This window comes from Heliconius melpomene, chromosome 11, assembly GCF_056956725.1.
Source record: "Heliconius melpomene rosina isolate 202511_hmr_F chromosome 11, ASM5695672v1, whole genome shotgun sequence".
Taxonomy (NCBI): domain Eukaryota; kingdom Metazoa; phylum Arthropoda; class Insecta; order Lepidoptera; family Nymphalidae; genus Heliconius; species Heliconius melpomene.
The window spans coordinates 9206035-9233467 of record NC_140399.1 but is presented as its reverse complement, the minus strand read 5'-3'; the positions used below and the strand labels follow the sequence as shown (position 1 = coordinate 9233467).

At 35.6% G+C, this 27433-nt stretch overlaps 2 protein-coding genes across 5 annotated transcripts in view; one reads left to right on the top strand and one right to left on the bottom strand.

The window, feature by feature from the left end:
• The window catches only part of Drip (aquaporin homolog protein drip), a 50056-nt gene extending 45820 nt beyond the window's left edge, over nt 1-4236 (top strand). For both annotated transcript variants that reach the window (XM_085192689.1, XM_085192690.1), the window contains 2 exons: nt 150-230; nt 3324-4236. In XM_085192689.1, coding sequence (XP_085048815.1) covers nt 150-230; nt 3324-3428 — 186 coding nt within the window. In that variant the 3' untranslated portion in view covers nt 3429-4236. The remainder of the gene's footprint in view (nt 1-149; nt 231-3323) is intronic.
• Nucleotides 4237-6864: 2628 nt separating this feature from the next.
• Nucleotides 6865-27433, bottom strand: part of poe (E3 ubiquitin-protein ligase-like protein poe) — a 47589-nt gene continuing 27020 nt past the window's right edge. For 2 of the 3 annotated variants that reach the window (XM_085192412.1, XM_085192414.1), the window contains exons 53-97: nt 26965-27142; nt 26474-26619; nt 26126-26185; nt 25754-25920; nt 25085-25361; nt 24565-24762; nt 24164-24262; nt 23629-23788; nt 23094-23256; nt 22646-22873; nt 21739-21855; nt 21549-21652; nt 21019-21163; nt 20469-20660; nt 19360-19534; nt 18997-19131; nt 18807-18906; nt 18290-18509; nt 17749-17939; nt 17507-17613; nt 16859-17019; nt 16524-16664; nt 16109-16209; nt 15875-15984; nt 15450-15577; nt 14922-15128; nt 14578-14727; nt 14172-14253; nt 13956-14093; nt 13480-13677; nt 13079-13269; nt 12786-12974; nt 12368-12536; nt 11995-12230; nt 11691-11811; nt 11319-11593; nt 10916-11050; nt 10315-10473; nt 9935-10117; nt 9398-9546; nt 8909-9038; nt 8345-8520; nt 7927-8067; nt 7601-7790; nt 6865-7291 (exon numbers count right to left, since the gene is read on the bottom strand). In XM_085192412.1, the coding sequence (XP_085048538.1) occupies nt 7067-7291; nt 7601-7790; nt 7927-8067; nt 8345-8520; nt 8909-9038; nt 9398-9546; nt 9935-10117; nt 10315-10473; nt 10916-11050; nt 11319-11593; nt 11691-11811; nt 11995-12230; nt 12368-12536; nt 12786-12974; nt 13079-13269; nt 13480-13677; nt 13956-14093; nt 14172-14253; nt 14578-14727; nt 14922-15128; nt 15450-15577; nt 15875-15984; nt 16109-16209; nt 16524-16664; nt 16859-17019; nt 17507-17613; nt 17749-17939; nt 18290-18509; nt 18807-18906; nt 18997-19131; nt 19360-19534; nt 20469-20660; nt 21019-21163; nt 21549-21652; nt 21739-21855; nt 22646-22873; nt 23094-23256; nt 23629-23788; nt 24164-24262; nt 24565-24762; nt 25085-25361; nt 25754-25920; nt 26126-26185; nt 26474-26619; nt 26965-27142 (7247 nt within the window). In that variant the 3' untranslated portion in view covers nt 6865-7066. The remainder of the gene's footprint in view (nt 7292-7600; nt 7791-7926; nt 8068-8344; nt 8521-8908; nt 9039-9397; nt 9547-9934; nt 10118-10314; nt 10474-10915; nt 11051-11318; nt 11594-11690; nt 11812-11994; nt 12231-12367; nt 12537-12785; nt 12975-13078; nt 13270-13479; nt 13678-13955; nt 14094-14171; nt 14254-14577; nt 14728-14921; nt 15129-15449; nt 15578-15874; nt 15985-16108; nt 16210-16523; nt 16665-16858; nt 17020-17506; nt 17614-17748; nt 17940-18289; nt 18510-18806; nt 18907-18996; nt 19132-19359; nt 19535-20468; nt 20661-21018; nt 21164-21548; nt 21653-21738; nt 21856-22645; nt 22874-23093; nt 23257-23628; nt 23789-24163; nt 24263-24564; nt 24763-25084; nt 25362-25753; nt 25921-26125; nt 26186-26473; nt 26620-26964; nt 27143-27433) is intronic. The other variant, XM_085192413.1, reaches the window with a different exon arrangement.

Below are 27433 nucleotides of genomic sequence, written 5' to 3'. Positions count from 1 at the left end.
ATTGTAAATTATTCCTATAACTTGAAATTGAGGTTTTATCATATAAATTATTTAGTAATTATTATTTTCATGGGTAAATGCCATCTCAGTTTGGCTATTGTTTGATTTTATGTATATATCTTAATTTTAATATAATAATTTGTCCACAGATACCGTTCTCGGGTTCCAGCATGAACCCCGCGCGTTCTTTCGGCCCCGCCCTCGTCATGGGCGTCTGGACCGCGCACTGGGTAATATACTCTTACCACTCATATTATATTGTTAAATGGTCTTAAAAGCGTGAAAATGGAATATTTACATTACAAACATACTTTACGCTCTACGAACTAAAATGTAATGCTTTGTTTTGTTCTCAAACGTTTACTTTCTGCTATTAAAATGTATTTTGGTTATAGCTATATGGTTGCTTAAATTATGTTAGAATGTAAAATATAGTTAATATCTGTGACATGACAATTTTGAGTTCGAAAAGGAGAGTCTTGTAGAAATGTTTATTTGTTATTTAAAAATATTTTTGCTTATTTTGCCTTACAAAGCCAACAAAGTAACCAGCCAACTAATATATACATCGTTAAGTTTATTCTTAAAGAAAAATCTTTCATTGATAAATAATTGATTATATTTTATAAGCAATTAATATATAAAAAATACCGGCCAAATGCGAGTCGGTCTCGCATTTCGAGGGATGTCAACAGAAAGTATAATTTATAAAAATTGACGGACTTAAGTTTGAGGATGTATGCACTCATTTTTTTGTGAAATTAACTACAACTTTTTGTGGTACAGAAAAAACTTAAAAAAAAAACTTTTTTAAGTAAACCAATGAGCTGATAAATTATATATTGCGACCGCACTTCATTACGCCTTTCCCTCGTTTCCGTCTGTAGGTATATAGGCGACGTAGAAAGCGTAGTTCTCAACTGGCTACTTGCCAATTAGAATTTCCTATCCTAGATTGCCAATGAACTATAAGATAACGGATCTAATATGAATATAGTTCATTGCCATACAAGTGTTTTCTATTATTACCATTTTTAAAAAAAAAAGATAGAGACTACACAAAAATTAAGTATTTAATTTAAAACCAAAATAAAATTTTGATACCAGTTGTGAAGCACAAATATTTGATTGTAAATGCGACAGGTCGTGGGTTCGAATCCCACTCCAGGAATTTAAATATTTTCATTTCTTTGCTATGGTACCGAGGCGAAATGACTTAAAACTAGGTACCCTCTGCCTACCCAGCTGCGTGCAGAATACAGGCTGAGACCATTAAGTATAAAAAAATTTAAAACTGCAATCATATTTACGGCAATTAATATGAAAAATACATATTAATATGATAATATCAAACAACATTTGTATGCAGTAGCCGTAGTTACGTGAGCTCGATGTACAAAGATGTACTATAAAACAAATCTAGCTTATCTAATGCTTAGCCCATTACTTTCACCTCACGTGATAAAATGACCAGAATGTAAAGATATAGAAACATATTAGGTATATGTCTCTATAAGCTGGCTTCTATAATATAATTTGTTATATCATTTTAATCTCTTTACCTTTCACTGGTAAAGTTATATTAGATACTAGTGGACCCGAACGCGGCTACGCCCGCTTGAACTATACGAATATTTATTAAATACATTTATGAAATTATTTTCATTTTTCAATAGAGAGATGCGTTAAGCAAGCTCATTTTGGGTGACGTTTTCTAATAATAAACTTTGCAAATCGTTGCTTAGCGACGATTGTTATTAATATGGCGGAATAAATTGCATGTCAAATTAATAAGTACTTTAATATATTTGTATATATCGAAAATATTACAAATATGAGAAAAAAAAGTATCCTATGTTCATCCCGAGACCCTCAAGTATCTCTTTATGAGTATTTTATCACAATTAAATTAGCGGTTTGGCCCTGATTACGTAAAAGACAGACAGACAGACAGACAGAGTTACTTTCGAATTTATAATATAGTTATGGATATAATATATCATTCCAAACATATAAATATCCGGAAATAGTTATATATAATTCGTTTCACATCTTAAGATACGTACCAGAAAAACACTTGTGACCTTTCTTGAAATTGCTTTTGAAACATCACCTAATATGGTCAATTATGTAGTTTTTAAAAAAAGTTGTATAATAATGATGTAACTAAAGATTTTTTGTTTATTTACTGGTTAGAAATAGTCAATCGTTTAGGCATTTAAAGTTTTTTTATATTATTTTTATGTGAATATTTCTACTTTATAACGCAAACGACAGATTACGTAGAACTTTACTCCCCACATACTTATATTTTTTTGCTTCACATTGTATCCCACACTCAGGGAAGGCAGAGGGAACCTACTGTTAAGACACTGCGCTTCCCATTTTCTACCAAATTTTGGAGGCATTACGTTTTGAGGGGCGGGATTCCACGACCCGCTTTGCCTCGACACCATTTGAAATATTTCATTTCCTCGAATGGGAATCGAATCCACGACCTGTCGCGTTCACAGTCATACAGTTTGTTCCACTGGGCCACCACTGGCCTCACCATACCTATAGATAGTCTTTTGTTTCTTCAGCAAACACTACGCTAAGATTATATAGTGTAAATTAGTGCGAGGACAAGATTTTTCTTCAGAATAAATATTATACAACGCATTAAATATTAGTTTATTCCATTAGGTTTGGTTTGTTAGCAAATAATTTAGAAGGTCGTATTTGTTAGCGTACTTTATATATGTTACAATTTTTTCTCCGCGAGAGTTAAATATTGACTTTGCCGAAAAACAATTCACGTGCTTATAATTTTCAAAGAAAATAACATATTAAATAATTAAATTTACTTAATGGTTTATGATTGTCGTCTCTTTAGTTATAGGTATTTTTTTTATTTACAAACGTATAATATATAAGACTAACTAGAAATCAAATATTAAAGATATAAACATTTCAATCTAGATTTGAACCTAAGCTACGATGATTATAAAACAACTATAGCAACGCTGCACTGCTATAGAGTTATTCACACGGCACGTTGGCGTCGCGAAATAATGCTTTTGCTGGTTTTCACATTCTTTATTTAACTTCACGCTGTATCCCGCACACAGCAGGGTAGGCAGAGAGAACCTAGTTAAGTTAAGACACTCTATACCCTACTTTAGCCCAAATTCTGGAACTGCACACCAGAGCGAAGAAATAAAAATATTAAATTATTTCCTAGAGTGGAAATCGAACCTACAACCAGTCGTCGTGTGCCACAACTGGCCTTAAAACTAATAAAAACATAAATTTTCACATATAATAGAAACATTAACTTTCAGGTATACTGGGTGGGTCCCATCGTGGGCGGCGTGGTCGCCGGTCTCATCTACAAATATGTACTGCGCATCGGAAAGAGCGGAGACAGTGGCTCATACGATTTATAAGTCACTAACACCAAGTGCCTTAACTCTCTTGTGTAATCCGAAAATTCCAATTATTATTTTACATTCAAATTTAAATTCAAAATTATTAATGTATATTTAATTGGAAAGGTTACATAAGATAGATACTAATATATAAGCTCATTGATCAAACCTTATTAAAACATTGTTATATATAATCCTAGTATCTTCTTATAAGATTTGTTGATGGGCTTATAATGAGTTTGTATTTATTAAGCTTTTCTTTTCGTTAAAATATCCAAAATGAAATTGATATAAACTACATATTAATAAAATACATAAAAATAGTTATTTATAATATCTACAATAGATATTATCAATAGGCAAAATTTTGAATACCAATTCAAATAAAATATTATGACAACATAAGTTGTAAGCAACCAACGGCTTAGTGGTCAGAGCGCTTGGACGGTTTCCAAGAGGCCCGGGTTCAAATCCCGATACGTGCAAATTTTTATACGTTGCCGTAAAAAATATTTTTAATATATTTTACACACTTACTTTCATAGAATCTATGCTTAATTTATTGGTTTTATAACGAAATACGAAACGCCACAAAGATTACGACGGTCGCATGTAAGATAAATTATTATATTTTAGAATAATTTAAGATGAAACTACAAAAGTATTAAGTTTATTTATACTGTTTTATGTGAATAATATAATAAGTTAATTTGTAAGTGTAGTACAATTATCTATGTTTGTACTCAAATGCCTATGGTTTGTGTAAACGTGATGATGTACGGACACAACTCACTAAATGTTTGCGAAATATACGCTATCGCTGAAATTGGAATTTTTATTTTAATCTATATATATAAAAAGACTTGTCCTCACTGACTGAGGTAAGACGCACGCACAGCCATAACCGCTGTGTGTAGAAACGTTAAATTTGGACAGATGTTTACTTTCGTAATCTGGACATCCACTAAGAAGAGATTTTAAAAAATTTTAACCCTAAAGAGGTGCAATAGGGGTTGAAAGTTTGTACTCTCCTGTGTAGAGTAAAAGTAAATAACTTAAGATAGCAAACTTAAAATATAAATTGAACATAGCTTAACCTTTTCAAATTTTAAAATAGAATTTTTAAAGTAAAATTGCTATAATGGAGACGATGATTTAGGCCAGTGTGACTGTAAAAGCGACACATGATGGGTTCGATCATCTCTTGAAGAAACGAAATATTTAATATGTACATTTCTCCGCTTTGGTGTAAAAGTAAATTCGCCATTGAATTCCACCACTTTACACGTAATGCCATCGGGAAGGAAGTGTCTACTAAGAAAAAAAAGTGTGTAACTCTAGGTCTTCAGGTACCCTGCAACGTAAATTTAAAAAAATATCAGTTCACAATTCCAAAATTTCTCTAAACTTTGTATATTTAATAGATATTATTAAAATCACATCTAGATATGAATGTAGTGCTAGCTGTCATAATCTACCCACATACAGCGCTAACCTAGATGATTCGTAATTAATGCGAATGTCTCATTTACAAGTGTAATGTGTTTGATGCAACGTACATATAACAATATGGAGGCTTTATATTGTGTTGGGGCAGAGGCACACAATGATATTAATTATTTTGCAATACGAATTGTTGGTATATGGCAAGCGCCATTAAAATATCCTTATTTTAAGTTTGTTCATGTATTCTAGCCCGTTTCATACCTTTTTTTAGCTTCTAGCAGAGTGAGCCTGGGAATCTAGTGTTACGTAGACGCTCTGTTCCCCACTTTCTGCTAAATTCTGGAGCCATGGCGTGTTAGTGGCAGAACTCTACGTCGCACTTTGCTTTGACACCAGAGAGAAATGAAAATATGAAATATAATTTCCTCGAATGGGAATCGAACCCACAATCTGTCCTGTCTACAGTCACACGCTTGTAATCCTGGTCTGATTAAAAAGAAATAAAACCATTGATAACGAGCTGTTATTGTTTATGAGAACGTCTCAAAATATTGAAAGGTTAACACGAGACCTATCTAGACGAGCCAAAAGATATCTTTAAAGCCGACATAAATCTTCAAACACCAAACAATAGAACCCAGCGTGTTGCCACGACAACACCATTCAAAAAACCAGAACAAGACAAACCAGTACAGCATCACCTAGACCCAATTCATTATTTAATATAAGAATAGTTATTGAACATTATCTCTCATCACGACGTCTCACAATCTTCACAGCTTGCGCAAGAGTCGTGAGTGCGGCACTCTAATCGTCTATGACATATCTGGTTGTACGCAACTCTGATCTTATTAAAAATGTGTCACGCGTGTCAAGGTCAGGTTCAGTATTGTTTATAGTTTAGTTGTAGGTTGCTTTTAAATGTCATAGGAGTTTAATCCTGCAATTAAATAAATTAGATTGGATTAGAAGGAATAGTATGAGATCCCATTGCTTGAATCTGCACGTATTTGTTTTTTTTAATCAAACTTGTTTTTGAAGATAATATATGCATTATCGTATCTAGAAATATTTTCTGGGGGAAGAATAAATAAGAAGCGACATGCTTCATTCTTTGAACGTCAAATAATCTACCATCAATTTCAACGCGTCAGCCTTCATAAATATTATGAATATGAAGTAACTCACCCAGTACAAACACGTTATAGTTATATGATAATTTAATATCATTTAAAAATATACATATTTGTAAGTAAGAAGATTTTCCTCCATGCTTTACTAGGCTTAGGACCAGCAGAAAAGTATTTGGTAAGAACGTGTAAATTAAATAAGACATACTTAGCAGAATTTGAACCCGCGCCTCTTGGAAACCGTCCAAAGCTCGGATCAGCTAAGCTGAAAAATTCTTATATGAAAAACATATGAAAACTCAACATATAAAAGTTGCTCATTTGACAGTAACTCAAAACATTTATAAAGAAACAGTTTGTGTAAGCGATATTCATTCGTATTAAATAAATAGAACAGAAACAGAATAATTATCCCCATATTCAAACCACTACTGAACACTAATTATTTCAACTGTTTATATTTGGACCCACGAGTTTCCACTCAAACGACTATGTCAATCTCATTGTTGTGAAATATAGAACCCGATCAGAATATTTCCATTAGGGACTAACAGTTAAATCATGTAGGTATAAATATAAAATCCACGACGAAATTAAGCAGGCAAGATAGAAGAAAATATTTTTCTTTCCTGGAATAACACTTTAAATTCCTTCACAACAAAAAGTATATATTTGCTATTCAATATATTTTATAAAAAAATATTTTATTATATATTTTACTAAAATATCAGTATAATTTTTAATAGAAGAATATTTCTTTTTACTAGATCAATCCCATGTACTTTTAATATAATATAAACAATATATTTATACAGTTATTTCCTAAAAAATATATCTGTCTACGTAAACAATAATAAAAATAAAATAAAACACCAAAGTAGAAGCAAAAGCCATTTATTGAAGCCAACCTGGATACATGAAGTGCAAGATACAGAAAGATATACTAAGACACAGAAAAGTACTCGAGTATTGCAATTGGAAATATTGTAAAAAAAAACACTATTGAATTTGTTTAACGGCACCATATCAACAGGCCATGCACCCGTTATAGCTGAGGCAATAGGGCGCAAAGGCCCTTCCTCACGGCTGCTCGTCGAGGAGTGCCTGGAGGAAGGCATCAGGGTCTGGGATATCTTCTAGGAAGCCTGCAGCATCACAGAATTCAGAGAAGGAAGCGCAAGGTAGAAGCTCATCGGTTAGAGTAGTAACTATGCGTTCTGCTGCTTTGGCGTTAGATTCGTCGTTGTGGCGGATGTACTCGGCTAGTTTAATTGGCCACTGTTCGACTGTTGTAGCGTTTACGTTCTGAGGACATTTAAATATGTATAAGTATATATTAGTAGATATAAACTACTGGGTTTACGTAAATTAAGTAAAAAAAAAACTTATTTATGAGAAAAAAGGTTTTTTAATATTAACTCATAATTATTCTTAAGTCATAAAATTAATAATTTTATAAACTAGGATGACATCCACGCGGCATAAGTTCCAATTTTACTATGTTAAAAATTTTATTTAATATTTCAATAACACAGAAAGAAACATATTGTCAAAGTCATCTAACAATAAAGGGGTTTTATAAAATGATTAGTTTATCTGTATAAAGCAACTCACCTTAAACATAACACTATACAGCTGTTGTATGAGCGCAACAAACATAGCATACGGCTTGTAGTCGGGCCAAGCGCGCGGCGTGCGCTGGTCCGCCGTCAGGGCGCGCAGTGCGGGCCCGCCCGGTGCCACGGCGCGCACGTGACCCGCCAGGAGGAGACGCTTGAGCATGTCCACGCGGAGGAGGCGCCATCTGTTGAGATAATTATAACATATGTTTGTAATTATCTTTTAATTTGATTAAAGTGGGAAATGGAGTGTCCTAACATACATACAGCGTGAAGCTGTTTTTTTTTTATAAAATATTTATATAATACATAGCAACTTACTTAGAATGCGGATACAGTAAAAGCATAAGCGTAAGGTAATACAGCGGTCCGTCAGCGTCGTGCGCAGACTCCAGGACCTTTGCCGGCAGCCACGACAGACTAGTCTCCAAACCGGTCACTTCTCGCCCGGCAACACGGGTCCTGTCAAACAAACAATATTAAAATCTATTTTAAACAACAATAAATTAACGAATACAAGAGAACTTTGACGACAATCATCACTATTAATTATTATTACTAATTTAAATAGATAGCTAGCTCTGTGCCATTATTTTTTATAATTTTTTTTAGAAAATATGGAAGATGTTTACCGTTATTGAAATTTGCTTCCGCTTAATTTATATAACCGCCATATCTTAACCAACGAAAAACAAAAACACACATACATCGAATACACACAAATGTAATATCAACATACGTGTTAATAACATATAACGCCATATGCGCCAACGCGGGCACGAGCTGCATATTGGAGAGCGGCCCGCCGCCACCGGTGTCGTCGTGGAAGGTGCGGCCGCGGGCGAAGCGCACTAGTAGCAGCTTCAAGTCGTGGACGGTGCACGTGTGTCCAATGTCGCGGTGACCGGTGCATTCCTGGAGTTTGTAAGGTTAAGTAAGATAAGTTAAAAGTTAGGAAGTAATTTTTAATTTTCATATAAAGCTATTTTGTTTTGAATTGATAACTTCAGTCAACGTATTATAGTTTCGAAATTAATTTAGATTTTATTCATATAAAAATGAAATCTAAATAAAGTATGCAATTCTCAAATCAATTCAATATTCATCAATATTCTCATTCAAAAATTATTTAATAAAATCAAGCTTAAAGCTTCAAGAAACATTGATTTATTAAATAAAGATTTATTAAAATAAGTCTTATCCATAGTTCTTTTTAAATAGTACTCACAATATATATATATATATATATATATGTAACTTAACGTCATTTATTGTATAGTTAAAAAAATATAATTTCATTAACCTGTAAATAAGTAGTGTGTCGTGCAAGACAAGAAGCAAACGCAGATTCAGGCACGTGGGGTCCCCACAGCGGTAGAAGCCCATTGCAACGTGTTGATGCATTTTGAAGTGCTGCACTCTCCCATTCATCTCTACAATATAATAAAATTACTAATGTATATACATATTTTAGTTTTTTTATCATTTTATTTATAATTAATAAAAACAATGTTATATTATTTCTCTTTTCTTCTTAGTTTTCTATGTGAATTTGGTTTAACAAATTATTTTTACTACATCATATGACATTGAGGCCGTCTTGGCGCAGGGGAACAAGGGTGTGACTGTCCTCAAAAAATTCAGCGGAAATTGGGGACGGAGGGTCTTAACACTAGTTTCCCTTTGCGTACCGAAGCTGATTTATTTTTTTATTTTCACATGACATATAATCAAATACATATGTATGTAAATAATTAATTTATGGCAAAAACAAAAAAATAATATAACTGACCTGGCACGCGCAAGTCTAACGGCAGCCATGTGACACTCAACGTGCACTATATTGTAGTGCGACACCGTAGTGTAGCCCAGCGTCTTGCGCGCGCGCACCTCGAATTCCTCTACGGGACAGCGTTTAGTGAACGTGTAGATACCTAACACCTATGTATAAAATTAATGGTTAATAAATACAAATAGTTTTTTAAGTAAATTTTATATTTATTTAAAAAAGTAATAATTAAATAATAATCAGTCGGTAGTTTATAACTAAAAAGAATCTATAATAATTCCTGACCACGCTTCCTAACTAGATCCGCTAAATCTAAATAAAAATATTCTTTATTCAATTAGGCCATTTTTGAATCAAGTTACACAGAAATGTCAGTAAAGTCAGCCTTACAGAAAGCTACCACCGACTCGAAAGGCAATTCTGCTAAGAAGAGACATCTTTCTTGACTTGCCTTGTTGCCGGTACTTGACCACGTTTGTACTAAACATACTTAGCGCGCTTAACTGACACTTGATTTCCATACAACGTAAACATAATTACCTTAGTAGGCTGATATTTGTATCCCTCCCTGCATATGCAGCATACGGCGCCGGCCTCCTCGGCCAGGTCCGCTACTTGCTGCGTGAGGCTGCACTGCGCCGTCACTTGGCCGCGCTCGTTGCTGCGCATTCCTAACGCGCCTAGCTGACGCTCGCGGACCGCCATTGCTAGACGTTTCTTTTCCTGTCGTGTCGTATATTTATTTAGAAATGAAATTGAAAACATACAATATGTCCGTTGTATGTAGTTAATTATATAATATCATTGTCGCATATTATTATCATCTTTAATAATTTACATTTTATTGATTCTTCATAAAATTATCTCATACACGCAAACAAAAAATATAAGTAATAATAATAATTTAACAAATATCCCACCTGTCGCGTAAACTCTCGTACTTGCTGCACCTTGGTGGCGCACTGAGGCTGAGATCGCAGCGCCTCTAGCAAGTTCTCGGCGAGCGAGCCCACGTGTTCGCCGGACGACACTTGCTCCAGACGGTGGACGATCGGTATTACTTTCTCGCATACTAGCATCTGTACGGAAAAGATTATAATATATTATACAAAATAAATGTTATACTTTAGTTTCTTTTTAAATATTACATTACATTTATTAAGTAATTATCATTGCGTAGCGGAAATTTATAAAAATCTCCCTACACAAATGCTAACTAACAAGTTTATAAGAATTTCGACGTAGCTCGATAATAACGTATGGCTTGGGGGTCAGAGCGGTTGGACGATTTCAAAGCAGCGCGGGTTCAAATCAAGCTACGTTAAAATTTTAAAACGTTTTTGAAAAAGTATCATACTGTAGTAATAAGATGTTACAGCAAAGACCAAACTTACAAGACAATGCTGTTTACATTAAAAATCTCATATAGTAATAAAGAAAACTCTATACAAAATTCTAATGTATAAATCGTTTCATTTCACAATAAGTATAACTTTAATGGAATTATAGAAACTATCTTACTTGTGTAAGCTCATGATCAGTAGCAAGTCCGGTAAGGAAGCGCAGGATATATTTGAGAGCGGGACGGCTGATGAACTCCTTCAGCTCATCCGAGTCCGTACATACTAGGGTTGGTTTCACACACGGCGCGTTTTTCTAAAAAATATTTGATCATACTAAATAGAATAAATTACCTCACTATAGTTACTATGAATATTTAAGCCTATAAAAAATCCATAATATTAAAATTTGTTTTCTTTTACATTCAAGAATTTCTGGTAGAAATCTCTATTAGAAATAAGTTATCCGTTTTACATATTATTCCTATTATTATATGTTTCCTATACTTTTTTTTGTGGTACATAAATAAATGAAAAAAATAAACAAATTAAAAGAATATCAATTTATACAACATATAGCTTACCACGATATAATCCAGAGCGTCACGAACTACACCCAGTGATATTAAATAGTCCTTCAATGTCCCACCAATAGAATTCCTCTCTATATTCGCACATAGTACACAGAATAATTCCATACAGAACTCCTCTTCACCCCATTGTTCGGAATCGAGTAAAACGAAATCTAATACTGGTTTGAAATGGTCGACTAGCATTGCCATCTTTAAGTCATTGCCGTATACGAGAGCCGCCAGTACACGTGTCAAATGACCTAGAGCCACAGAGTTATTACGGATCCCTGTAAAACATATTATAATATAAATATAATGTAAAAAAGAAGTCAAGTACTAATGTCAATATATTTTCTAAAGTATTTATAATTAATAACAACAAACCTGGACACTCAGTGCAGTTTAGTAAGGCTTGTACGTGTTCCGGTCCGCCAAATGTTAATGAGAATTGTAGGAAAGACTCGAGACTCTCACTGGCAGCGACAGATAAAATACGTTCCATTATCTGAAACAAAATAAAATCAAATGACATAAACTAAATACACCTGTCGATTAATTAATAACTTTCAGTAATATCATTTTATATCAAAACTACACATGGCCAATAAATTTAAAGTGACCAATATAATATATATATTTTTAAAAAACATGTTTAATTAAAAGATTCTTTACAAAGAACCCTACTCACCTCCAACAACTGATACACAAGCGGTGCTCTCTGCATCTCCCTCTCATCCGCCGCAGCCAGACTGAGCGCGTGGAGCAGCACCGGCAGGGCGCGTGCCTCGGGCCGCGTCAGCACGCGCACGCAGCGGCGAACACGCGCGCACAGCGCGAGCAGACGCAGGAGGGTGGCGACCAGTGAGCGCGCGCAACCTACGCGACCGATCGCTGCGAGACGTTGCAGCATCACTTCTAGACCACCTGTGTTGATGATAGTATGATATTTTCATTCTTTATAGTATAAATACATATAGTTGCAAAATAGATCTATTTAAAAACAAAAGTATTATTAATAGCTAAGTATTATTAATTAGATACAATAACGGCATATTCCTTACCACAATCAGCCAACACATTCGCCATACGATACACTTGCTCGTCGTCCACAGTCTCCGCATTGGTCTGGCTGAGGGTCTCCACAAACTCCTCGGTGGCATCCCCGAGTAAACCACGCATACGATATACAACTCTCATCGCATCAACTGCTTCGCCAGATGTACACCAAACCTGAAAAGTTTTTATTCATTTTCACTATAATGCTTTACAATTTTAAAAAACTTTTATCCCACATATTAGTCTTAAGACACTCCATTTTCTATTATTATTATTTTTATGGTATTGTATTTTAAGTGGCGAACTCAACGCCGCAACACTTCCGCACTTTATTAAACGAAACAAAGAACACAAACATATATATTTAATAGCTACATCCATATTGTACGTAAAATTAAATAACAGAATTTCCAAAATATTTACCTTTTTATAAACCTCCTTAACAGGCAGATCAAGGGACATGATCTTATTGCATACAAGCAGTTCCATTCCATTGTCGTCTTCGAGGAGGGCCACTAGTTCGCAGTCGGTACATATCTTGTTCTTCACGTCTCGCATTAGTGGACCCATGCCTGGCTCCACACACGAGTAGGGGTTACCCAACATTCGACCCTATAACAATAAAGAAATTTAAAATATACCGCCGTGGCATGCAAATAGCTAATGCAGCACATAACAAAAATTGCAAATTTTTAAAAATAATGCTAAAAAAGTACCTGCAAGAAGTCCTCCTGCTGTGGATCTTTCTCAAGCGTAAGGAAGAACTCGCCAACGTCGTTTTCTTCCGGATATATAATAGAGCAGAGACGTTCGAAAATGAAAACAGGCGTGCGGTAATCTTGCAATGGATACTTTTGTACCGTCTCAATGCAAACTGCCATAAATTCTGCTGTTTCTGTTTCAGTGCCTATACATATAAAAAAATGTTTGATGTTTGAACTTAGAAACTGATAATATTTCAAATAGTAAATTTGTCTTAGTTGATAAAATTAACTACTACATGCCAATATTATTTAAATACAACAATCTGTTTTCAATCAAATCTTACATCTTTAATCAATCCAGTGTGGAAAGTGCTAAATAAACACAATTCTAACTAATTACACCACTTTATTACCTGTAGTCATCTCCTCGAGCAGTTCCAACAACTTCTCTTGAGTGTCATCAGTGAGCCGCGTTCGTTGCACAACTAAACGACGCAACGACAAATACCCGCCGAGGACCGCGCCAACCAAACGTCCCTTGTACGTGCGTCTAGCGCCCGGCTCTTCTAGGAACATTGCTAGCAACTCCGTTAGACGTTTTAGAGCATAGCCTGTAAAATAATTTTAATTGTTATATAGGAAGCCGAGTCCCAAGAGTCACGTGATTGAGTGCCGATACGTTCATATTTAGGAGTTAGGAGTGCCCTTTTCCTTCCTTCCTATCCAAAATATATACTTTTTACATCATGTCATCATTTATATCTACTGCTAAATGTCAATATCCCTGCTATTAAAGTGTCTGTAGAATCTTCTACACTTTCATTTGATAAATTATTCTTAATGATGTTGTAGGTTAAAATTTTTAGAATTATTCAAATTTCGTACAAACCTTGAGCAAGATCCGAAGTCAGTGTAGTTTCTTCAAGACGGTGCAAGTTATCAATTTCTTTTGTCATCAAATCCGCGATTTGTTGTAGTACGCCACGTAAGGCCAGGAATTGTTTCCATGGAGCTTCAGATGCTAGAGCTAACAAAATGAAAATGTTATTAATTTATACATTTTCACAAATTAATAAGACTAAAGGGTTTAAAAAATAAAACTTACTTTGATATAATTGTAAAAATTGTTCACTTGCTTCTCCCGCCGAGCCAACTTCTGGTAAAAAGCTGGTTAACAAAATTAAGACCTGTAAAAACATATAAAATATTATCATAAGCATATATAGCAAGCAGTCATATATTTAGAGTGTCTCAACTTAAAATTCACTTTTCACAATTGAGGTGGGCGTGACGATACGGCTCAGCGTCTGACTGTAAATGAGAAGATTGCGGATTTGATTCCCATTCAGGGGAAATAAATTACATATTTTCATTTTCTTACTTTGATGAATTTTGAAGTTTGGGGGATACATGGAGAACTAAGTGCCTTAACACTGTTCCCTCTGCCTATCCTACCATAAGTAAGATACAGAATAAATCTAAAAACACATAAAATACAATTTCCAACATACCGCTCTAGTCCTCTCATACGAGTCGCACAACGACTTCACCATCTGACAGGCGGTGTCGCGCGCAATGCGTGAGCTCGGGTCGAACATGACGGGACGGAGCCAACCGCCCTCGTCTAGGGCTAGCTGGCGCATGCCGTTCGAAAGAAGCATCTGGAAAAAGGCAAACAAGTTTTAAATACAACAGGAATAAAATAAAAATTTGGACAAGAACTTTTCAAATTTACTTGATGATATTATAATTAATGATAACAAGTGACTTTGGTGAGTAAATTAAAACATAAACAATTGTTTTTCAAAAAGATAAAAATTAATGATATAATACTTAAAAAGTACATTCAAATCACCTTTTCCTTCCACTTGCCCAAATATTTATGAGCCAAATGTAGATCCCGTGGTGGTAGCGTTGTATCGGGTGGTGGTATATCATTAGTTGCTACTAGCTTCCGCCATTGTTTGTGTGGTACACGTCCAGCCAGCCAAGCTGATAGGTCGACGACCATGTTGCCTGTCGTAGCTGGGAGAACCGTGGGCGCTGCTTGTTGTGTTAATTCCTAATGAAAATTCAAATATGATACACTTAAAATTCTACCCCATCATACATAATACACATCAGCTTCACGCTGTATCCCGCACGCAGCAGGGTAGGCAGAGGCTGGAGTGAAGATATTATAATAATACACATTGAGTAAAGATAAAATGTTTGTTTAGTTTTTATATCAACGGTCAAAAAAAGTCACTTAATTAGAATGTGAATACGGTATAATGTCAATCTATACAAAAGATGAACGTCTAAAGATATTTTAATATTTTACAATAACAAATTTATACTTTGTAAATTCTCTTGGGTAAAAAAAAAACAATATCAAGTTTACCTTATTTTCTTTTCCTTGTTCTTCAGCGGGCGGAGGCGCAGGCGCAGCGGCGGGTGTGGCGGGAGCCATTAGTTCTTGCATGTAGCGGAGACAGGGCAAAGCTACTTGTTGTAGAGCGAACTGATGAGCTAAATATATTTTATGATATTATTTTATTCAACTTCATATATATCCTATATGTAGTGTAGGAGACAAAGAGAACTTAATGTTAAGTCTCTTCGTTTTCTTCGCAGCGCCGCAATTTGGAGAGGAACATCACGTTTTGTTTTGTTACCAGAGTGAGGAGATGAAAACATTTCTTTGCCCGAATGGGGTTTGAACTTACAATTGTTGAATATAGTCAAACAATACTACGACGCACAGTCGCTTCGTTATTTAGGAATTTTGTTTTCTTAAAAGCTATATTTTATATCTCTGTTACTTACAATTAGGCGATGACGTATTTATACCAGGTATTCCAGCCAAAGCTTCAGGTTTTAAAATAACGCTGGCAGCAGGTGGTATCCCAACTACTTCCGTAAGTTGTGGGCAACACCTTAAAAAAATATTACAGTATTGAAAATATAGTTAATAAAATAAAAGTAGACTTTCATAGAGTTTCATAGACTTAAAAACCAAATAAGATGCAGCTATTTTATATTCAGAGTTCCTCAACTTACCAAACCCATAGTTTGACAATACAACGGAGTCTTACTTCCCAGCATTCAATAGAATCTTGAACCTTCACTAGGGAGCCAAGCAACAAAACTAGAGGCCTTACCTAAAATTACAAGGAAATATATAAGTAAATGATGTATTTTTTTAGTTTGACACTGTTTCCTAAAAATAGCAGAACAGGCCAGAGGGTAGCTAGTTTTGAGACACTCTGTTCCCCATTCTCCACCCAAACTCATCGCAACGTTTCGTCTTGTTACCAAAGTAAAAACATGAAAATAAATCATTCCACTGAATAGGTATTGAACACGTAATCATCGCGTTTCCAATCAGACGATATACCAATGTACCGCGACAGCCTTATAATATATGTATTTAAAAATTTAAAAACATATGTTTATTTATATGAGTATTACTTACAGAGTTATTGTGATCTTGAGAGGCAGCGTGGCCCATTAGAGACAATGTAATTCTTTGTGATAGTAAATTGCACAGATGCTCTGTTGCCGGCAAGTTATCGCGCGTTACTAGGCAGATGAGAGCACGGACTTCTTCTTGGCACTAATGTAAAAAAATAAAAATTAAATATATTTTTCCTTGTTATTATAAAAAAAGAGATTATAAAGTGTGAATTAATAATATAAATAATTTACTGCATTCAAAATTTATAAACAAAATTTATTGAGTTACTAAACATTATTTTAAATATTTAATAGAATTTTATAAATTATTTTCCTCTAATTTTCCATATTCACCTGAGGTGTTCCACGATGCAAACTATGATGTACCAGCTCGTGCACGAGTCCAAAGCGACATAGCCGTGACCGGTGTTCTCGCTGCGAGGCGAGCGCGCGCAGCAGCGTTAAACACTGCTCGGCACAAGCCAATGAACAGCCGTAACAACCACCGCCTGATTCTATATGATTTAATAACAATTTTTTTAGTTCCTGCTTTACACTGCATCTCGCATAAAGCAGGACAGAGGGAACTAACTTAGCGTTAGGGCACTTCGTTCCTCACGTTTCGGCCTATTTTCTCGCGCTGCGTTGTTGTGTTATCAGAGGGAGGCAATGAAAACAAAATTAGTTACCCCAAGTAGGTATAGAACACGCAACCTTTACGTTAACAGTTAGACACTGCACCACAACCACTTCCAATATGTATTTAAAAAATTTAAATGTAGTGATGCAGCACTGATACCATAATTAACTTATTCAAGAGTGAATAATTATACAACGTATGCTTTAAGATGTTTGTTAACTTAAAAAAATCTTTATTGGAAGAAAAAAATACAGATTCTGGTACTCAACATGTTAGACCTAAAACCCGGAGAAACCTGGCCTTTCCTGGCCTGGAAAAAAAAGTGTATGGCCACATTAAAATCAAAAAAAGATCCTAGGTACCTTTAGTAACATCACCATCATAATTTTGCAGCAGACCAGCATAAACTGGAAGCGTGTCTCCGTTTTGTTGTTCACTCTGCGATCTATCGTAAGCCACTAATTCCTTTCTGTAAATAAAACATAGTATACAATACAATAAATTATTTTTTTAATGAGAGTAATAATTAAATAAACATTAAGAAATATTTCATTAAAATATCAAAAACAAAAAATAAAGTAAACAGACCAGTTTTATAACATACCTGCAAGCGAGCACCTTCTGTATAATCTTGGATAGGTCTTCAAAATGTCCCTTACTTTCGACACAATACTTGTGGGCGAGTGTCTGTATAACACGGTTTATCTGCGCACCGCCGAAAGCGCCGCCAGCACCGTTGCTGTTCTCATCCGCACGAGCCTCGACTCGATGCTCGCTTATTTTGTGTACTAACGACTGAAATTGACAAAATATTATTATTATGATTTGTACCCATAATTCACAATGAAATAGCATTTTAAAATTAAAAATAATCAGTTGAGAAGTGACACACAAGGGTATAGGAAGTGGAAAGGGTTAAGGTTCCTAAGCAAGAGTTGAAATATTTTCGTTTCTCTGCTCTTAACTATATGAAGTATGATATGATGTATATAGATCCATTCATATAAAGTACAATAATGTATGAAATATTTCCAGTCTGATCAAAAAAAATCCGGTGTAGAGTACCATCACATGACTCTTTGATTCTCCCTCATTTCTTAGAATCATATAGAGAGAAAAATGTATAAGAAGTAAATATAACCTACCTCCAAAACGGGTTTATTAGCAATAAGCTGACGGTAAACCCGATCGGCCTTGTCCAGCAGAATACCAATGGTCTGCACCATCTTCTTGCGCTCCTCGTCATTCTCTATGGTGTCGACGGCGCAGCACGGCCGCGCGGTCAGCGTGTAATCGAACTTCGCGTACTTGCAGAAACCGCACGCGTGACAGAGGAAAGGATCTTTCTCGTCGTAGTTTATGGCGCTAGATTAATACGAAAATATTTATAAGTCTGTCTATATGTGTAACTATAATAGTGAGTAGTAATCTTTATTTTAATTTATATTGTATTTTCATTTCTCTAGAACCTAAAGGATAATTATATAGTATCTTTTTTATTTTTTAAATATATTTATATCTATATATTATTATTATGTATTCTACGGCTATGTTTTATAGTTAGACATTATTATAGAGCAAACTACATTACAATATAATAATATCATGTTAAACTCAAACTATTATTAAACTTGAAGTACAGCTTAGAAATATTTTACTAACCGACACTTGTGACACTGGAATACGTTCTCGCCGCAATTGGCACAAACTCCAGGATTCGCTGGTACAGATTGAGAACAGCGAGGGCATTGAAGAGATTCACCTATTAAAATATAATACAGCATATTTAAATTTCTTAATATACTTCCACATTATGACCAAAACTTTAAAATTTTAAAATAGTTTATAAAACCTGTGGCTTGTTGGTTTTCATAGAAGTCAGCATACTCCATCATAAGATTACAGGCGACAATAGGCAGCGGGAAATCAACGCGGACCTCTGACTGTCCGGACTGAAGTTGTACTCGCTTGGCTTTATGCCACATGCCTGTAAATATTTTATTTTTTATTAAAAGTAATGTAGACTTTAAAATTCCTATTTTAACAAAGATAAAAAATATAAACAATAATCACAGGTTTTGTATTAACGAAAAATATTTTTATAATATGTTATTAATCTTTAAAAAAATCATAATTAAATACTAACTAAACTAAATCATTACTAAATAGACGTACGAGACTGAAAAGTAGTAAATATTATGAAAAACACACTCACTCGGCTTATTCTTGAGTTCCTGCACAGCTTGGACAGTTCTATTGTTGTAATAGAAATTGATAGTGCGCACCATCTTGCTCCTCTTGATATCACCGATACGCAGGCTGATGCGGCTGATCATGTGGCTGTTCACCAGCTTCACAATCTGCGTGGTGGTCGTGAACTTCGAGTCGATCTGTGACCGTTATACGCGATTAGCCCTTATTTGGTCGGTGCACGGTGGCACGCGCAGCGTTAGTTATGTAGACCAGGGATGTTATGGAGCTATACGTAAACGTATCGATGATTTCGGATACGAACAGATTCGAAATGAGGTTTATTTTGCCTGGCCTCTGATACTTACATCTCAATACGATGCAGTTGAACATCATTAGAAGAATGTAAAAAACAGCTGCCAATAATAAGTTTTTAAAAATTAATTTCTGTAATATTCGAAACAAAATAATTTTATATTCATAACCGAAACAGATATAATCAAATTCAAATATTTTTATTCAAAATAATAAGTTACATGCTTCATTTTTTGAACGTCAAATAATTTATCATCACCAATTCACTAAAGTTAATGCCTCAGACCTGAGAAGAACAGACAAATGCAAGAAACACAGCGAGACTTATTTTTTAAAATCAATTTTATACAAATTCATATTTAATTATTTGTCACAATGATAGAATGATAGTATTTTTCTCATATCCTACTAGAGATCTAAAATACATCCGTAACATCCCTGATGCAAACTACTACACATCTACATGCTGTCTAACTACACATGGCTAACTACCACCTTTTTTATTCTATACAAAATATAAACACTTCTAATTCATTTATACACATAATATATTTATTACAACAAAAATATAATATTTTGATGAAATTTTATTAAATTAAAAAAAATGCATATCTAAATACCACAGCATGCTATTTGCAAGCTTTGATATACAAAAAAAATTACCTGTTATTGTCAACAAAAATTTACAAAAATTTTGATGTAAATTAGTTTCAATCGTTTTATTTACCCCCAATTTTAAACGCCATTGAAGCCATTAACACAGCATTCCCCATAAATGACCCTAACTATAGTGAATAGCAATTTTATTAATTCTCAAACCTTGATAGTAGGTAGTTTGATGGTCGCCATCGGTACTTCGGGGTTGTTGCAGACGAGACAAGGCTCAGACTCCAGATAGTATCCATCTAATTCAACGTAGGCGCCGAGAGCGGCGTACAACGCCGCGTTACCGTGAGACGATAACAGCTGATTTTGGTTGCGAAGCAGTTCCACTGCACTGCTTATGTAATTCTGTTGAATCATTTTTATAAATGTATAATGAAATGTAAATTTTTCGTAGTGTGAAAGATTTTGTTTAATTTACTACACATGAAAGGCCTTTTGTAGCATAGCAATATAGGTGTAGAATAACAGGTATAAACACTCCATTTCTTACTTTCTATCCAATTTTAGTGTTAAATTGCGGAATTCAACACCGCGTTTTGTGTATTATAGAGGAGAAATTAAAATAATATTAAATATAATGAATATCCTGAGTGGGAATAAAACTCAAAATGAGAAGCTGTTCCACTGGCCTACAACAGACTACATATATTTTATGACATTCATTATTTGATAGCAATTATTATAAAAGTAAAAGTGAACTCACCTCAGATTCAATATTTGGTGTTTTGAGAGTGAAATATCCCAGAAGGTCAACAAATTGAGCCGCTTTGCGTCCGTATTGCGGCAACGTAGGCCACAATCCCCACAGCAATGACACCAACGACTCTTGCTCTACTTGGGAACAGTTTCTGAAACATACATTTATATAAATATATGTCAGCATATTTTATTATATATAATTTTATAACTAATATTCTATTTTAACAATTTGTTAGTATGCTTAAAGTTTACCAACATTAACTAACGATGTAAAGGGAGGTATAGGTTTTTAATATAAAGGTGGATGCAAGTCATTGAGTCTAATAATGTTATTTTAGCAGTAAACGCGAATGGTACAAAACGGTCAAGGAGTCCTGGCCGCGTTGAAGTTATTTGTAGATGGCTGCATAGAGATACTAAGATTTTTTTTACTTATGATTATTATCCGGGTGTAAAGTTCTAAAAGCCTAACTTCAGGGCGACTACAATTTCATTTTTACGATTTGACATTTAAATAAAACAATATTTTCTTACTTGTAAATAGCTAGAAGTAACGCATGCGCTTGCCAACGCACTGCTGTTGAATTAGTCTCCAATAAGAAAGCCTTTACAAATAATTTAAGTTCTTCCTGGGTCACCTAAAACACGATTTTGGTTGTAAGTTCACATAATTAAAATAAAGAAGAAATGAGTATATGTGTAGTAAGGTACAAAATGTTGTCACCTGTTTCCATATTTGCTGTACCAGTGGTGGGACTCTATGTTCCTGGAACTTGGATCCGTCAGATACAAACGCATCACTTTCGGCGCTTCTCTCCCGTTCTGACCATTCAGCAGTATTCTTTAATTGATAAAGTATTTAACATTACAATTTAAATACAAGATATATATAAACATTAATAATTCCCGACTGGTATATAATATGTATGTATGTACGTAATTTTTTTTATTATCTCGTATCTCCAGCACCACTGAACGGATTTACATAATTGAGGATTCTTCCCAAGTGTACATAGGTGACGTTAAAAAAAATAATCGTGGCACCTGTAGGACGCCATTGGACTTAGTGAAAAAAATTTTTTTTCGAATACTTTCTATTGGGTATCAAATTCAGAGCTCAGTGCGAGGATTTCAAATAGTTATATCATGATTCTAGTTACTGTAATACTAATAAAAATAATACCATGAGAAAGTTGATAAATATAGACTTTGCTCTTTTACTTTCTGAAACCGGTAAAGTTCATATGCAACACGACCTGGAAAGCGAAAAAGGGACCGAATACTCCATGCCCAAATAATCCTAATTAATACTAACCAAAAAGTACAAAAATAAAAAAATATATAAAATCAAAAACCCCGACTATACTATAACGACTAAAACACTAAATAGGAAAAAAAAACAAGCCCATTAGTTTATTAGGATTAACTAACAGTCGGGACCTATAAGTAATTATTCAAATAATTAAATCTTTACCAGGAACCCCGCTTAATTTAACGAGGAGGAACTTTCCACATAAAAAAACAATCTACCAAGTGTAGAGAAACTCAATCAAAAAAATTCGTCTCCTTACTGTGGAGTAAGAATATATTTTTTCTATTGGGGTGTGGCGGGCGCGGGCGCTAGGTCTAACCTTGTCCTGCGCGCGCTGCACGGCGACCGGCGGCGTAGAGGCGGGCGTGGCGGGTGCGGGCGCGGGCGGCGCGCACAGTGCGGCCTGCAGCAGCTGCAGCACGGTGGGCGCCACGTGCGGGTGCAGTTGGCGTGCCACACGCACCAACCAGCCCAACGTCTCGCGGCGCTCCGTCACGCACGTGTGCTGCCAGTTGCCGGTGCGCGCTGATACTATTTCTGCGCACGCCTGGTGGATTTTATTTTGTCTTTACAATATTGAAATACTTTGTCATTAGAATATTAGAAATAATTATAAAACAGAACTACATTAAAATTATAAAGTCCAAATTTATTTCTTCTCTGATATTCTCATAACAATATAACATATAAATTTGAATTTTTGTCATTATTATTATTAAAATAATATTTTTAATTGACCACAATCTATAATTTACAATAAAATATACCTTCAAGTGATCCATAAGCCGTACGAGTTTATCGTAAGCGGGGTCGGTGGCGAGCAACACGCGCGCGGCCCTCAGGTGCGTGTCGAGTGCGTGCACGTCGCGGAGCTGTCTGTAGCGCTCACGAGTTCCGCACAGCAGTAAGAGAAGCTTGCGTACTTGTTTTCTAATTTAAAATTATTTTTATTACTTATAAAAACAAAATTAAATATTGAATCAATAAAAATAAAAAATCTATATAAACTACTTAGTGTAAATAAACTACTTAATATAAATTACTTAGTGTAAAGTAAATAAATGAAATGGAGTAAAAATATGTTCTATTTATACCTTGAATAAAAGATAACGGGGCAAAGCAAAAACCCTGTTCTGCCATTCAACACGCAATGCCTCTAGATTTTGACGGAAAGTGGAAAATTGAAGTGTATTAACGCTAGGTATTAACCTGGGTTCTTTCAGCCTATTTTGCTATGTATGGGATAAAAAATCTATTTATAAAAGTTATACAAAAGTATATATTATTAGAACTTTTCAATACCTGAGTGGTGTTTGCTGATTCATCATATACTCGCATAGTAATGTACGCCAGCGTGCATCAAAATGTTTATTATCGCAGTGTTTGTGTATTTGACATGGCAGCCTCAGAGCCATCTCCATTACTAGTTGTGGGTAGTTGTCGAATACATCGAGGGCGTGACCTGAATAAAAATCATAATTCATGTAAAGTTTACGATTTTAATATTTATAAGATATATAGTTTTTATATTAAATAAAATCAGCTTCACGCTGTATCCCGCACACAGCAGGGTAGGCAGAGGGAACCTAGTGTAAAATACTCCGTTCTCCACTTTCTGCCGAATTCTGGAGGCATTGCGTGCTGAGTGGCAGAACTCAACGCCGCGCTTTGCCTCGACACCAGAGCAAAGAAATAGAAATATAAACGTAAATAATAATTCTCTTCCTCGAATCTGGATCGAAGTCACATACTTGTACCGCTGCGCCATGATGGCCTTTATTTGATATTTTTAGTATTTATACCATTAATTTTAAGCTTATATAATGCGGATACTCACTCTTTACATACTCCTTGACAAAGAATGGTTGCATATCGGGTAGAGGCTGTGGTGGCTGTGGCTTAAGTAGTTGCTGAGCAGTAGTGGTAGAGCCTGTATCTGTAATAAAATAATTTTAAGTAATATTTTTGAATTTGATATTTATTACAAACAAGTTTCAACTTTTTAATGGTCTTCTTCATATTGTTCATATTTTCTATCTTTTTAATATACAGAGGACAGTCGTGACATAGGCCCCTACGTCACGACTAGTGACAAAGTGTCCTTGTGGGTTCGATCCCCACTCGAGGGAAAGGAAATGTTTATGTAAAATTTATATTTTCATATCTTGGTGGCAAAGCGCGGCGTTAAGTTCCGCCACTCAACGAGAGTAACCCAGCAAGAAACATAAAATCACTTACTATTACTCTTCTCCCTCCAATACGGCAACAGAGACACTAACACGTTATAGCAATGTTTAGGAGCCCCCGCTCGCACCAAAGCGGCGGCCGCCAGCCTCGAAACGTGGGCGGCGCACGCCGCGCCCGACACCTCGCCGCGCGAGACCGTACTACTTGTACCGCTAGTACCGCAGGTCTTCCAGCGGGCCATGAGAACACCTGGAATTAATCATACGTACACAAAGATTTGTATATAGAAATGGATAGGCTATACGCTCTGTCTAGGACCTAATCATATACAGAAGCAGCAAATGAATTGGCAGCCTTTTCTTAAAGACTATTTTGAGTTCTTGTCCTTAAACATCCCAAATAAACCTGGCGTCGCTCAGTTCTCGGCCTTTTTCAACAATAGAAACCATCGATATAAATGTTTCTGAATATATTCGAATTCATAAAGAAAAAATAAACAATAATCATAATGCTATTTCCAATAAAACAACATACTTATGCCGAAGCAAAAATAATCAATCAAACCACTCACTAAGTAATCTCATAATAACTAGCTGCAACTCCCGTCTATTGGTGCGCACATGTACAGGCGGGTCATGCAATTCCGTTTGCGTGTCTAATTCAGACACGAGTAACTCCAGTTTCAGTATGACAAGGTGCACTTCACGTTTTTCATTAGAATCCTCCCCATTGGTGGGCTCCTCTGGTTGTATATCCAATTCGTGGACTAACACATCAAGTAATCGTTCTAGGACCACACGATCGCCTTCAACGCTAGAATCCAGGTCTCCGGCGAGCATGAGGATGACCTAAAAATTTTTTTAAATTATAATATTATTAATATATTCTGTCACTACAAAAACGTTACATTATGATATCAATGAGTTATGATAAAAATAGAAAACCTACATTTTTTTAAATCTATTTAATTTTGAATGTATGAATTGAGGCCAGTAATGACGCAAGGGCGATACAAGCGTGTTACAGTAAACGCTAGAGGTTGTGGGTTTGATTCGCACTCGGGGAAATCGTTGAGTTCCGCCATGCTACACGTAATACCTCCAGAATTCGGCGGAAAATGAGAAGCGGAGTATCTTAACACTAAGTTCCCTCTGCCTATCCATTCGTAGCAACACGCGGGATACAACGTGAAGCTAAAAAATCCTAAGCTTTAATATCTATTTATATAGACAAATCGTACCTGCACAAACGGTATAGCACGAACACCAGGCAAGGTCCTCAGCGTGGGGAGAGCGTTCAACGCGGCAGACAGCAAAGAAAGCCGCAGCGCGTGCAATTTACGCGTCTCGTTCTCCACTTCAACCGCGCGAGACGTCGACGCTAATGGTTGCGAGGAACTCGATGGACCTGTTGTTAAAATGTAAAATTAAAATAACGTAAAAAAAATTTCAATTCAAATCAGTACCAGTTTTAACCTTAAGATTAATTTACAAATTTGCATTGTTCCATGGATTGTGAAAATAATTTTATAACTAATATTTTAATTTCAAAAATGAAATTTAATTTCTGTATGTATTAACACACCACATAATAAATAGTTTAAAATATTTACCTGCGATTACAGCCGGGACCTCCACAGTAGTAGACGGTTGTACTGGTGCAGACATTTCTCCTAGTAATAAAATATTCTATTATAAATAAGATTTAAAAAAAAATATGCAAAATGATATTATTAGTAATATTAAATCCATTTATCTATTCAGTGAGGCTGGAGGAGTCTAACTATAAACGATATTATAGGATTGAACCCACAAGTTGATCCAAACGCAGGAAATGAATTATTTTCATTTACCCGCTAAGTCGACAAACCGTGGCGTTAAATTCAGCCGCTCAAAATGCAGTATCTAGAATTCGAGTACGAAATGTCTTAACACTTGGTTTTCTATTAAAAAAATGTTACCATAAGCACTGCTTCGTCCAGAGACTCCTCCAATGCTATCAGCAGCAGAGCCGCCGCTGTCGGAGGCCGCTGAACCACCCGCTTCAGCCGGGGACGTGCGTAGCGTGCTACCATCAGTCGCTGCTGTGCTACCTTCGTCGTCAGATCTGCGTAAAATATTAAAAATGCAATAATTGAACTGACTTCCACCTGTAATGGCGAATCTCAATAAATTGACGGAAAATGGTGAATAGTGTCTAAACACCAGGCTCTGCTTCTGCTGTATGCATGCCACAAACAGCAGGATAATACAAGATACACCGTGAAATTAAATAAAAAAAAAAAAAAAGTTCGTTATTATTTATACAATAAACGGGTAATGCGTGGAATGTCTTAACACTAGATTCCCTCTTCCTACCGTACTATATGCGGGATAAATTGCGAAACTATATATAAAAAAGCTCAATTTACACAAAACAATAAAAAAAATCAAAAACAAACGCATCTCTCACCCATTAGGTGAAGCAGTGGCATCGCTATAGGCGGCGGGTTGAGCGGGCGGCGCGGCGGGCTGTGAGGGCGCGGGGGGCTGCGCGCGTCTCTCCTGCTCCTGCAGGGAGAGAGCGATAGCGAGCTCCACCATCGTCTCGTCGTCCGCGTCAGCCGGTATGTCTAGCAGCGCCTCGAGACCTGCGGTGGGGGGATTGTATGAGATGTAGATTACTGACTGGCTCTACGACTCTATTAAAATTGAACTTTATTTTTGCAGTCAAATCGGACATTACACGTTGGCACATGTATGGTAAAATACTTGTTCCGTGCCCCAAGCGGGCTGTATATGCGATGGTTGTGGATTCAATCCAGAGAATGAAATATTTAATATTTTTTAATAATTTAAATAGGAACGGATTTTTTAAATTAAATGGACTGTCTTACCACTAGGTTCCCAGGTACCCTCTACCTACCGCACGGGATTCATCG